General features: G+C 49.0%; 1 protein-coding gene across 1 annotated transcript; it reads right to left on the bottom strand.

Annotated features, from left to right (window-relative positions):
- Nucleotides 1–810: 810 nt before the first annotated feature.
- Nucleotides 811–3,011, bottom strand: LOC105470192 (MAGE family member A1). The gene is made up of 2 exons (XM_011721970.2): nt 2,747–3,011; nt 811–2,671 (listed from the first exon to the last, which is right to left on the bottom strand). The coding sequence occupies exons 1-2, from the start codon at nt 2,921–2,923 to the stop codon at nt 1,658–1,660; spliced, it is 1,191 nt and encodes a 396-aa protein (XP_011720272.2). The 5' UTR covers nt 2,924–3,011; the 3' UTR covers nt 811–1,657.
- Between the last annotated feature and the right edge of the window lie 9,122 nt (nt 3,012–12,133).

Below are 12,133 nucleotides of genomic sequence, written 5' to 3'. Positions count from 1 at the left end.
GGGTGTGCGACTTCCCCTAGGCGGATACAGCTCAAAGATCGTAGAATTTGAGTCAAAAACCAACTCCTTTACTCTCTCCCACATACCTTTCCATCCAAACCACTATTTTCATTCATTTTGTCAACACACGAAATCTTGCTTACAACTGGCCAAATTGCACGTGAGATAACCTCATTAGAATGCCTTTTTAAGAGTCAGCTCTGGTCCTCCCAGCCAGGTAGAAAAGTGCCTGGCCAGTGGCTTCTGGATCTCCATTCCGGGGAGATTCACGCTTCTCTCTCAGGAAACGCTTTCGGACGATGGGTGTCCATCACCTAGCTCTTGCGCTGTGTTCAGAAGCAATGGGAAAAAAAAAAAAAAGCGCAGAACACTTTCCAATCCTGCCTAGGTGGAGACTCCTCTCTGTTTATCCACCGTCCAAAAGAAACTCCTCAGAGCAGCTTTCCAACTCAGGCTTTTCTCTCACCGTCTGAGAATCTGGCCCTGGATCCACCCAGGATCCTTACAATCAGCTCCCGCAGAAGGAACTGCAGTTTCCCAAAGCCCAAAATGCCCCAGCTCAGGACATTTACACTCTACCACTCTCACCTGGAGCCCCACACCCTCACTCTCTCTTACTTTTCCTCTACATCTTCAGAGGACATCTTGCCACCTTGATTGTGTGACTGCAGCTCTTAGACTCTACAACCCTATGGGTAGGCATGAGTCTGGCTTACCTTAGCATCTCCACTACTAACTCAGGGCCTTCCAAAAAGCAGCTGCTCAGTGCATGGAGAAGAAAGGAGCCAGTGAACAGGAAGAATTCTTTATTCAGATTTAATTTCTCCTACATTCTCAAAGCAGCCAAGGAAATCCAGGTATGCATATATCTTTTAAAATGTTACAGAATAGACTGAGGTATAAGGCAAGAATTGACTATCTCGGCCGGGCGCGGTGGCTCACGCCTGTAATCCCAGCACTTTGGGAGGCCGAGGCGGGCGGATCACAAGGTCAGGAGATCGAGACCACGGTGAAACCCCGTCTCTACTAAAAATACAAAAAATTAGCCGGGCGCGGTTGTGGGCGCCTGTAGTCCCAGCTACTCGGGAGGCTGAGGCAGGAGAATGGCGTGAACCCGGGAGGCGGAGCTTGCAGTGAGCCGAGATCGCGCCACTGCACTCCAGCCTGGGCGACAGAGCGAGACTCCGTCTCAAAAAAAAAAAAAAAGAATTGACTATCTCTTAATTTCTTTAGTTCTTTATCTCATCTATTTTACTGCTCATTTTTCACATTTCTAAGTAAATACTTATTCCACTGCTGTTATTATCCCAATTCACAAAATAGAATGGATTTCCCAATCTGAATGAAACACAAGACTCTTACTACTCAACTATATACACGGCACTATGTGTGACTACTGTCATTCATAAACTTGGATGCTGAAGTTCATTCAACCATTCCTTAAAAGGAACACTTGAACAATTCCAAAAGAGAACAAAGATAAATCTCCAAGTCATCCAATAGAACAGAAACCTACTACTGAGAATGCTGACTGCTCTCTTCAAACAGAGTGAAGAATGGGCCTCACATCACACGAGGCAGGGAAAGCTGCTGGACACGGTCCTTGAAGGTGCACTAGCCCAGCCCCCCTCCCACTGGCCTTGGCTGCAACTCATGCTCAGACTCCCTCTTCATCCTCTCTCAAAGCTGCTCCCTCCTGTCTCAAAGCTGCTTCACGCAGGGATGGGAAGAAAAAGCGAACTCTTGCACTGACCTTGATCACATACTCAAGGACTTTCACATAGCTGGTTTCAGCGAGGGCCCTTGGACCCCACAGGAACTCATAGCATGCAGGATCACTGTAGGGCACCTGCCGGTACTCCAGGTACTTTTCCTGCACCAAATCTTGGGTGAGCAGCTTCCTGGGCTCCCCATAGGCACTGTGCTCCCTCCCATCATACACCTCCATCACATTCAGCTCTTCCCAGATTTCCTCCTCAGGAGCACGGCCGCCCTCCATTGCAATCATAACCAGGATGATTATCAGGAAGCCTGTCTTGGGCATGATCTGATTATCACCCAGCAGGCCGTCATAGGAGAGCCCCAGGCAGGTGACAAGGACATAGGAGTGGCCGGTGGAGTCTGCTTCCTTCACGTCAATGCCAAAGACCAGTTGCAAGGACTCAGAGGCTTTGCCGAAGATCACAGGAAAGCAGTGCTTGTAATTTTTGATGACTCTCTCCAGTATTTCTGCCTTTGTGACCGGCTCCCTGGCTCGATACTTGAGGAGCAGAAAACGAACCAAATCAGCCACCTTCTTAGTGAGTACTGCTCGGAACAAGGACTCCAGGACACGCGAGGTGCTTGGCCCCTCTTCTTCATGGCTGCTGGAACTCTCATTGGGTTGCCTCCAGCGAGGGAAGTTGATGGTAGTGGGAAAGGTGGAGGCTCCCTGAGGAGTCTGGGGGGGATCTGTTGACCCAGCAGTAGGCACCTCCTCCAGGGTGCCCAGGACCAGAGGAGAGGAGGAGGAGGCGGCAGCCTGCACACACACCAGCCCCAGGGCCTCTTGTTGGGCCTCAAGGGCTTCCTCAGGCTTGTAGTGCAGACTCCTCTGCTCAAGAGACATGATGACTCTGGTCAGGGCAGCAGGCAGGAGTGTACAGGAGCTGGGCAATGAAGACCCACGGGCCTGGAGAGAGAGGGAGTGTGTGAGAGGCCTCAGCTGAGAACTGAACCTTGGAGACTCTAACAAAGGCCTACTTACAGATCTTCTCCTTGGTGCTCCTCTGTGGCCTCCAGGGAATCCTGTCCTCCAGGTTGGCCTGTCCCCTGAAAACCTGAAGGAGGAAGTGAGAGGGCACTCAGGGTACAGCCGGCCAGCAGAGGTCGATTCTACAGGACTGACGGTAGGGAGGTGAGGCCAGACTCTGTGGAGTTCCATGTGTCCTGCGGCAGGCGGGGCCCTTGGTGTGCATTCAGGGCAAACGTTGACTGCTGGCACAGCCTGTGCGTCCTCTGCTCTGTGATCTGAGGACACTGTCTCAAACCAAGGCCTCACTGCCTGGTTCTTGGAGCTCCTGGAAGAGGAATCCACGGGCCCTCAGGGTGCAGACTGCAAGCACAGCCCTGGGCCCTCAGTGCTATTAGGAGGGTGGGCTGGACTCTGTGACATCCCCACTCTCATGCGGTGGATGATCCCCTCTGTTCTCACGCAGGGCCCTTGCATTTTTCCTGGCAGGACCTGGATCCCACCCTTTTGCTGGTCTGAGAAATCCAAATAAAGAGCTCACATCCATGATAAGGAACAGAAAGACAGGAGGGGACCCACATCTGGCCACTCGGGCCTAGGTCCTCAGGGAAGGACAGCAAGAGATATCAAAATTCATTGGAATTAATGTGTCCTGGGTGAGGCGCCTGTTTGGTCCTCACCTTGACTCCTGGCAGGGCCTGGGACTCTCCCTCTACTGACCTGAGTGAAGCCTTCTCAGATCAAGGCCTCCCCCTCCCTGACATCAATGATCCCAAGATAAGAGAGGGACCTTGGCAGACGACCCAGCCCATGCTCTCTGGGGTGACAGCAGGGGCAGAGCTGATTTCTGTGCGGTCTCCGTCAGTGTTCTGGCCCTGGGGTATCCTCAATCCTCCCTCATGTTCCTCACCCAAATGCATGGCAGATCGTAGGACTGCTCTGTCTTTAGACCAGATGGGGATCCCTATGTTGACCCGAGTCACCCTCTGAGAACAAGGTCCTCACCTCCCTGAGATCTGGAAACAGGAGTAAGAAGATGCCACACCCTGGGTGAAGTGTCCAGGGCTGACCCCTTTGGTTCTGGGGTGAGGATTCCAATAGCCTTGTCTGGCTCACTCATCTTTATTCCTGCCAAAGCCTGTGCTTCCTCAACCCCCAATTCCCTGAGATGGGTAGACATCCCCCCTTTACCCCAAGACCCCATCTCCTTGCGGGCTCCCCAACTTCCTGCCTGTGGTACAAGTGAGACTAGAACATACGGCCATCCCTGATCTGGTCCCCCTAGAGCTACAAAAAAGAAACAGCCATACTCTGTGGAGCCAGGGATATCCCTAGTCCTTGTGAAGGGGGCACATCTTGGGTTGTATGGATCCTGGAACTCCTTCCTCTGTTGACCTGAGGCCCCACTTCTCAGACCACAGCTGTGTCCTGTCACCTCAAAAGATGCAGGAAATAAGGGCCATATGTGGCCACCGTGCCCTGGACCTCTCAGGGCCGAGGTCCACACTGATCTGGATTCCAAGGTCCCCTGAGTCTTCCCTCCTCTTCCTCCTTGTGATCCTGGCAGGGCTGGGTCCCACCCCTATGCTAATATAAGTCCCCATCATTCTGATTCTTGAGGCCAAAAGCGGCAGCCTCAGTCTCAGACAGGGTTGCGGTGTCCTGGGGTGCTGGGTCCCCTGAGGCCTCCCTCATCTCCCGGTAGGGTCCTTCCTCTGCTCCCCTGAGGCCCTGTTCAAGCCCCTTCCCTCCATCAGCTTCGGATGGGGACATCAAGATCGAATGCCTAGTCGCCATTCCCGGGGCTTCCGTGGGTTGACTGCAGGGATTCTGCCAAGATGAGGTTGGGGTTGGGGGGTGGGTATGGGAATGTGAGTGGGGTGGCGGTGCAGATGAGGAGACAGGTGTGGGTGGGAAACCCTCAGTTCCCTCTCAGGGTCCTGACCTTAATGCCGGGAGGATGCCTGGACCTTGATGCCTGGACCCTGCCCTCTCCTGACCAACACTGCCCCGGTCACATAAGCTCTGATTACAGAGTTCCCTCTGGGTGAACTGGCAGTGGGGCAGGGGGTGGCCCAGCTGAGATGTTTGCCCTGGCTGGGTGGTCCAGGGTTGGCAGCAGGGGTGGTGTTGGATCATTTGGGAGCCGTCTACCTGGGGTGGAGGCCTCCTCAGTCCTCCCTCAGCATCTCACCTTGCCTCCTCCCAGAGCCTAAAACCACTCCCCTCGGTGGATCTCAAGCCACCCCTCAGAACCATTAGATGAACCTGACTTCTCTCAGATCTGTGAGGTGCAAGTCAGTGGTGTCACATCGGGCCATCCAGGGCTTCCCTGGGTTGAGAGCAGGGGCAAGCCGGATTCTGCCAGAATGAGGGAGCAGATGGGAGTGGGGCGCATGAGAGAGATGAGGGTGGGGCTGGGGGGAATGAGAGTGGGGTAGCAGAAGGGTTGGAGCTGGTGCTGGGGGTGGAGGGTTGTGGTCAGGTGACGGAGTGGGGGTAGGGGATGCGGGTGGAGGTGTGGCTGAGAAGATGGGGGTTGGGTGGGGAATGGGAATGTGAATGGGGTAGGAATGGGGATTGGAGTGCAGTCTTGGGGGCCCACAGCCCTCCCTCTGGGTCCTGACCTTGATGCCTGGCAGAGCCTGTGCCCTGCCTCTCCTAACCAGTCCTGCCCCGGTCACAACAACCTCTGACTCCAGAGCCTGGGGAGAAGAACCTGGTGTCTCTCAAGGCTTATGGAGCAGGGGTCTGGGGGCAGCCCAGGCTGAGACGTCTTCCCTCGGGTGGTCCAGTGCTGGCAGCAAGGGTGGCGCTAGAATATTCTGGGCTCTCTATCTGGGGTGGCGGGGTCCTCAGTCCTCCCTCAGCCTCTCACCTTGCCTCCTCACAGCGCCTGGACCCGGTTCCCTCGGCCGAACTCACGCAGTCCCTTAGACTGGGAACCTCGCTTTTCTCTGCTCCCCAATGCGCAAGTCAGTGGCGTCACATCCGGGCACCCGGATGTTCCCAGGCGGGAACCGGATCCTGCCTGGGTGGGGGTGGGAGTGGGCGTGGGGGTGGGGGTGGGCGTGGGCGTGGGGGTGGGGGTGGGGGTGGGGGTGGCGGTGGCGGTGAGCGTGGAAAGGCAGGGCAGATGGGAATCAGGGTGGAGGGATGGGGTGGGGGATGTGGGATGGGGTGGGAATGGCAATGAAGTGGGGGATGGGTCACGGGAGTGGGCATTGGAGTGGGGTTGGGTCACGGGAGTGGGGTCTTGGGGACCCTCAGCCCTCCTTGAGAATCCTGAGCGTGATGTCTGGCAGAGCCTGGATGCTGCCCTCTCCTAAGCAGCCCTTCCCTGGTCACATGAGCTCTGACTCCAGAGTCCCCAGTGGCTTAAGCAGCAGGGGGCTGGGGGTGGCGCAGCCTAAGAAGTCCACCACCAGGTGGTCCAGGGCTGGCAGGAGGGGCGGCGCTGGATTATTTGGGGCCCTCTATCTGGGGTAAGTGGGTCCTCAGTCCTCCCTCAGCGTGTCACCTTGCCTTCTTACAGAGCCTGAGCCCGCTTCCCTCCACCGATCTCAAGCCACCCCTGAGACCGAGAACCTCGCTTCTCTCTAACCACTAATGTCCAAGTCAGTGGCGTCACATCCGGGCACCTGGGCTTCCCTGGGTTGAGAGCAGGGGCAGAACCGGATTCTGCCTGGATTGGGATGGGGGTGAGTGTGAAAATGTTTGGATGGGTGGGGTAAAGGGAGGCATTGGGGGTGGTAGGGGAGGGATGCCAGTGGTGCCTCGGGGCACCATGATGGTGGTGGTGGTGGTGGTGGGCGTGGGTTGGGGGACTCTCAGTTACCCCTCAGGGTCCTGACTTTGATGCCTGGCAGAGTCTGGACCCCCGTCTTCTGCCAATTGTGTCTGCTCCTCTCCCACCAAGTCTCTGGCCCCCAATCCCATGAGGTGGCAGTGGGAGGAGGGGTGTGATCGGGTCGTGGTGACATTGCCAGGGTCTTCCAGGGCTGACAGGAGGGCTGAGCTGGATTCTGTGGCCTATCTACGTCGGGAGAGTGGACCCTCAGTCCCCACTCAGGAGGGCCCTCCTCCTGGCTCCTGGCACTTTGATGAAGTGGTGGTTGGGAGATGCTGTTTCTGCCACCTCTGAGCATTTGCCCAGCTGCACCTATTGCAGAGAATGGCTGCGGGTCCCAGGCCAGGTGCTCCCTGCAGAGTGGCAGCTCCCGCGATTGTAGTGACCTCTGAGAGAAGACGCACACCTTCCCACGGGGGCTCCTCCCCAGTCAGAGCTACACTTGGCAAACCTTTTGTCCTCAAAGTAATATGTTTTACGGCCGGGCACGGTGGCTCACGCCTGTAATCCCAACACTTTGGGAGGCTGAGGCGGGCAGATCACTTGAGGTCAGGGGTTCAAGACCAGCCTGGCCAACATGATGAAACCCCATCTCTACACAAAATACAAAAATTAGCCGGGTGTGGTAGTGCTCAGGAGGCTGAGGCGTGAGAATCGCTTGCACCTGGAGGCGGAGTTTGCAGTAAACCGAGATTGTGCCATTGCACTCTAGCGTGGGCCTCACGACAGAGTGACACTCTGTCTCAAAAAATTTTAAAAAATGAAAAAGAAATACACTTCACGTATCTTCCAAGGAGATTATATATATATTTCTAGGAAAGAATACCTACCAGTAGTATGCATGATTCACTCTTATATCCTATTGTACTTCTTTTCCATTCTTTAAGTTCTGTTGAAACAACTTTTTTTGAAACACAATTTCTCACCCACTATGTTGGTGTCTGGTTGTTATTAGCGGAACTCTTGATCCATACTGTCTTATAAAAGCCCTGTTTTGTTTAGTTTTGTTTTTTTGTTTTGTTTTGTTTTTTGTTTTGTTTTGTTTTGAGACAGAGTCTCACTCTGTCGCCCAGGCTGGAGTGTAGTGGCGCGATCTTGGCTCACTGCAAGCTCCGCCTCTTGGGTTCACGCCATTCTCCGGCCTCAGCTCCCGAGTAGCTGGGACTACAGGCATCTGCCACCACGTCCGGCTAATTTTTTTGTATTTTTAGTAGAGACAGGGTTTCACCGTGTTACCCAGGATGGTCTCGATCTCCTGACCTCGTGATCTGCCCACCCCTGCCTCCCAAAGTGCTGGGATTACAGGAGTGAGCCACCATGCCCGGCCAACCAGCCCTGTTTAACCGGTGTCCTGCTGTTGCCCTAGGGCTACTAGCATCATGTTTTGAGGAGCTGCCTCAGATTGTGTAATGAAGTGAAGTGGAAATTGGAAAACTTTCATTCTAAAGTTTTGTTAACTGCAGTCTAGGCAGGCTACAGACCTCCCCAATATCCCTGCTGCCAATCCCCCTCCAACCGAGACTGCAAGTGTCAAACACAATTACCAGTTCAACAGTCTTCAGCATTACCCAGGGCTTTCTCTATTTTGTTGCTTAGATTTTGTTGCTGATATTGTGTCTTTCTCCTTCTTTTTCCCTTCTATAATTTTCCAGGGTTGATTTGTGAAGCAGAGAACAGCAGCCCAAGTTTGATTGTCATGTTGGCAGCTACAGGTAAGACATAACTTGTATATAATTGAAGGAAAATTGACATTTTTACAGTGTTCTCTTTCTCATCAATGAATATGTTATGCTCCTCTATAATATGTATGTGTATATGTGTGTGTGTGTATATATATATATGCATAAATATGTCTCGGTTGGAGGGGGGTTGGCAGCAGGGATATTGGGGAGTTCTGTAGCCTGCCTGGACTGCAGTTGATAAAATGGTTAGAACTCACATACATATGTGTAGAAAGATAGATAGATGATAGATAGATAGATAGATAGATAGATAGATAGATAGATAGATGGCATCTCGCTCTGTCTACCTGGCTGGAGTGCAGTGACACTATCTTGGCTCACTCCACATCCCAAGTTCCAGCGATTCTCCTTCCTTAACCTACCGAGTAGCTGGGATTACAGGTACACGGCACCACACCCAGTTAATTTTTGTACTTTTAGTAGAGATGGAGTTTCACCATGTTGGCCAAGTGTGTCTGGAACTCCTGACCTCAAGTGATCTGCCCGCCTCAGCCTCCCAAAGTACTGGGATTATAGGCGTGAGCCACCGTGCCCAGCCTCCTGTATTAATTTCAAACTCCTTTTACTTGAATCTGTCAGTATACTGTGATAGTTGCCTCTATAAGGACCTTCTACATTTTTGCTAGGCTTCTTTTCAGGTAATTCTTGGATTTTGATGCTATTGAAAAAGGCATATTGTCTATTGAGTGTTCTAGTTACTGATTGCTTTCATCTGGCAAAGATTTTGATCTTGCTATTGTAATCTGTTGTACACCTCATTCGGAAAGCCCATTCACTTGACTCTTCCACATGCCTACTCCTTTGAATTTTCAAGACTGATAATGTTGTTATCGCTAAACATCATATATTTTTCCAATATTCATGTTCCTTATTTATGTTGATATTTATAGCTCTGACTTTGTGTCTCAATACTGATTTAAAAGCTGGAGATAATACCCTACATCTAATTATTTTCCCTCTCTTTAATAATAAGTCTTCGAACATTTAGCATTTATGCATATTTGCTGTTGATTTTAGTAAATGGAAATTCTCTTTCAAAAGAAGTTAACTAAATATGTTTACCTTGAACTCATATTGAATTTCCTTCAAAAGCTTTTCCTATACCCAGTGACATGAGCACATATCTTTTTCTTCTCCATTTTGTATGTAAGGAATTACAATGAAATACGTTTCTTTTTTGTAATCTTGAACCATATTTTCTTTCCTTGGGCAGAGCCTGTTCATTTAATATGCTAATTTACGTAGGATATGTAGTGTTATGTATGAGAGCTTCCTTCGTGTGTTTCTTTCCATGGGGATGGGGGTGGTCCTCATCTGGTTTTTGTATCCAGGAGGGCTAGTCTGGGAGATGGAATTGAACAATAGTCTATATTTTGTGTGCCTTGGAAGAGTTGAGATAAGATGGTAGGTAGTTTTTCCTGATCATTTTGTTCAATCAGCCTCCAAGACCGCCTAGACTGGAACATTTGAGGGTGGCTTGAGCTGTGAATACTGTACTGTATCAGTTTGTATAGTTTAATTTTTCCTTTTATTTTTGGACCAATTTGGAAATTTATTTATTTTATTTCTGCAAAGTGTTCAGTTTCACATAGGATTTCACTTTAAATGGTGTGAAATTTGCGATAAAACCTTTCCATTAGGAAGCGCCTCAAAAACCTTGAATAATAGAATAACATAATGAACTCAGAACACCTGGTACTCAGCATCAACAACCTTCAATACATGGCACATCTGGTTCCAGTTCGATGCTCACCTACTTGCATCTCAGCTGCCGGAATAATGTGGAGCAAATCTAAGACGTCATTCCATTTCATCTCTAAATACCTCAATATGTTTTCCTGGAAGTTAAGGACTTCATATTAACTAAAATCCCAAAACAGTTTTCATTTCTAAAAAAATTAAATGATTATCAGATGTTCAACTGATTTACACACTTATCTGGCAGACTTAAACTTTATAAAAATATGTTTATTTGAATGAGAGCCCAAACATGGTATTATACAGTGATGTTTTTGTCATTATAACCCTTAACTTTTCCGTCATCTGTAGGTCCCCTCCACTGGACCTGTTTCCCTGCCATTGTTTTGTTGTTGTTGGAAAGAAACAGATCCTGCGTTCTCTTCAGTTTTCCATAGTCTGGGTTTTGCTGAATGCAACACTGTGATATCCTTTATCATATTCCTCAGCCCTTCATTTCTAGGGTTACAAGATGCTCCTGGTTCATCTTGTTTATGCCCTGCCCCAGTGCTAAACTAAGCCATTTCTCCAATGGTCTGGTTCACTTCATTGGGAAACGGTTCTAGGAATCGACATCTGGGTTCTAGGTGTGCTCCTTTCTACCGGGTAGTTTTTAGTCATAGGCTTCTCTCCTGAGAACAATGAAATATATACTTGTATATATCACGTATATACACATCTGTTAAATTTATATATGTAAACATTTGCCTCTATATTAAATTAAATACGATTTTAAACTGAGATCTTCAACTCTAATCCATTACCACAAGGATCATTCTAGCTTCCTCTCCTTGTTTATCTATAGTCTACCCCTCCATCCATGAGAAACCTGTCTCCCATCGTCCACCATCCATTTAGTTAATAGTTTAATACCAGCATGCATCTATAGCAGATTCGGATTTGGTAACCCATAACGTGCCTCCGTGAGAAAAAAAAAAAAAAAAAGCAAAAAAAACTTGTATCGGTTAGAGTGCAGTACTTCTGTGTAGCTCCTTTGGCCTTTAGTCTTACAGATTCCACTCATTTTCAACTTTATTAAGACAGTAATAATGACCTCATAATTCCCCCCACTTGCTTCACTGAGGTAATTTCATACATTTATCTAGGTTTGTGTGTGTGTGTGCATGCGCGCAACATTCTGCATTCTGTCCTACAATTTTTCCAACCTCTTAAGTTATTTTTTAAATTTGCACACGTTAAGCTTTACTTTTTGTGCTGTAAGCATCTATGGGTTTTGAAAAATGTCTGGTGCCCTTGTCTCTGTCCATTTGGGCTGCCCTAACAAAAATACCATAGACTGGGTGGCATATAAATGACAGAATTTTATTTCTCATGCTTCTGGCGGCTGGGAAGTCCAAGATCAGGTTCAACATTTGCTGACAAATTTTGTGTCTGGCAGGAACCTGCTTCACAGTTCATAGACAACCTTCTTTCCTGTGTCCTCACATGGAAGAAGGGGCAAGGGATCTCTGTGGGGTCTGTTTAATAAAGACACTAATGCTATTCATGATGGCTCTGCTGTCATGATTTAATCAGCCCCCAAATACCCCACCTCCTACGTATTACCATCACCTTGGTGTTAGGATTTCAACATATGAATTTTCTGGAAAGACAAACATTCAGACCTAGGCAACCCTGTATCCACCATTGCAGTATCATGCATGGTAGTTTCACTGCACTAATAAGTAGCTTGTGCTTCTCCTATACCCCCTTGGCTCCCACTGATAGGTTTATGATATCTGTAATTTTGCCTTTTCCAGAATGTCATATAAATGAAATCTTATGCTATCTAAGCTTTTCAGACTATATTCTTTCATATAGCAATATGAGCATAAGACTCACCCATGTCTTTGTGTGGCTTGTAACGTATCCTTTTATTGACTAATAGTATCTCATTGTATGGTTATGTCATGTTTTGTTATCCATTCACCTAATGCAATTTATCTTGGATGTGTCTATTTTTAGTGATTATAAAATAAGCTGTTGTATACATTCATACACAAGTTTTTATGTAGAAATAAGTTTTAAAATCAGCTAGATAAAATGCCTAGGAGTATGATTGCTGAATCTTAT

Source organism: Macaca nemestrina, chromosome X (assembly GCF_043159975.1).
Source record: "Macaca nemestrina isolate mMacNem1 chromosome X, mMacNem.hap1, whole genome shotgun sequence".
Classification (NCBI taxonomy): domain Eukaryota; kingdom Metazoa; phylum Chordata; class Mammalia; order Primates; family Cercopithecidae; genus Macaca; species Macaca nemestrina.
The sequence above is the reverse complement of the archived record's forward strand: the minus strand, read 5'-3'. Positions and strand labels throughout refer to the sequence as shown.

Bases quoted from the DNA above. Each gene is read 5' to 3' on its own strand.
- LOC105470192 (XM_011721970.2), bottom strand. From the start codon at position 2,923: ATGGAACTCCACAGAGTCTGGCCTCACCTCCCTACCGTCAGTCCTGTA. The intron at 2,672-2,746 runs GTAAGTAGGCCT...CTCTCTCTCCAG, and splicing joins GAGCACCAAGGAGAAGATCT to GCCCGTGGGTCTTCATTGCC.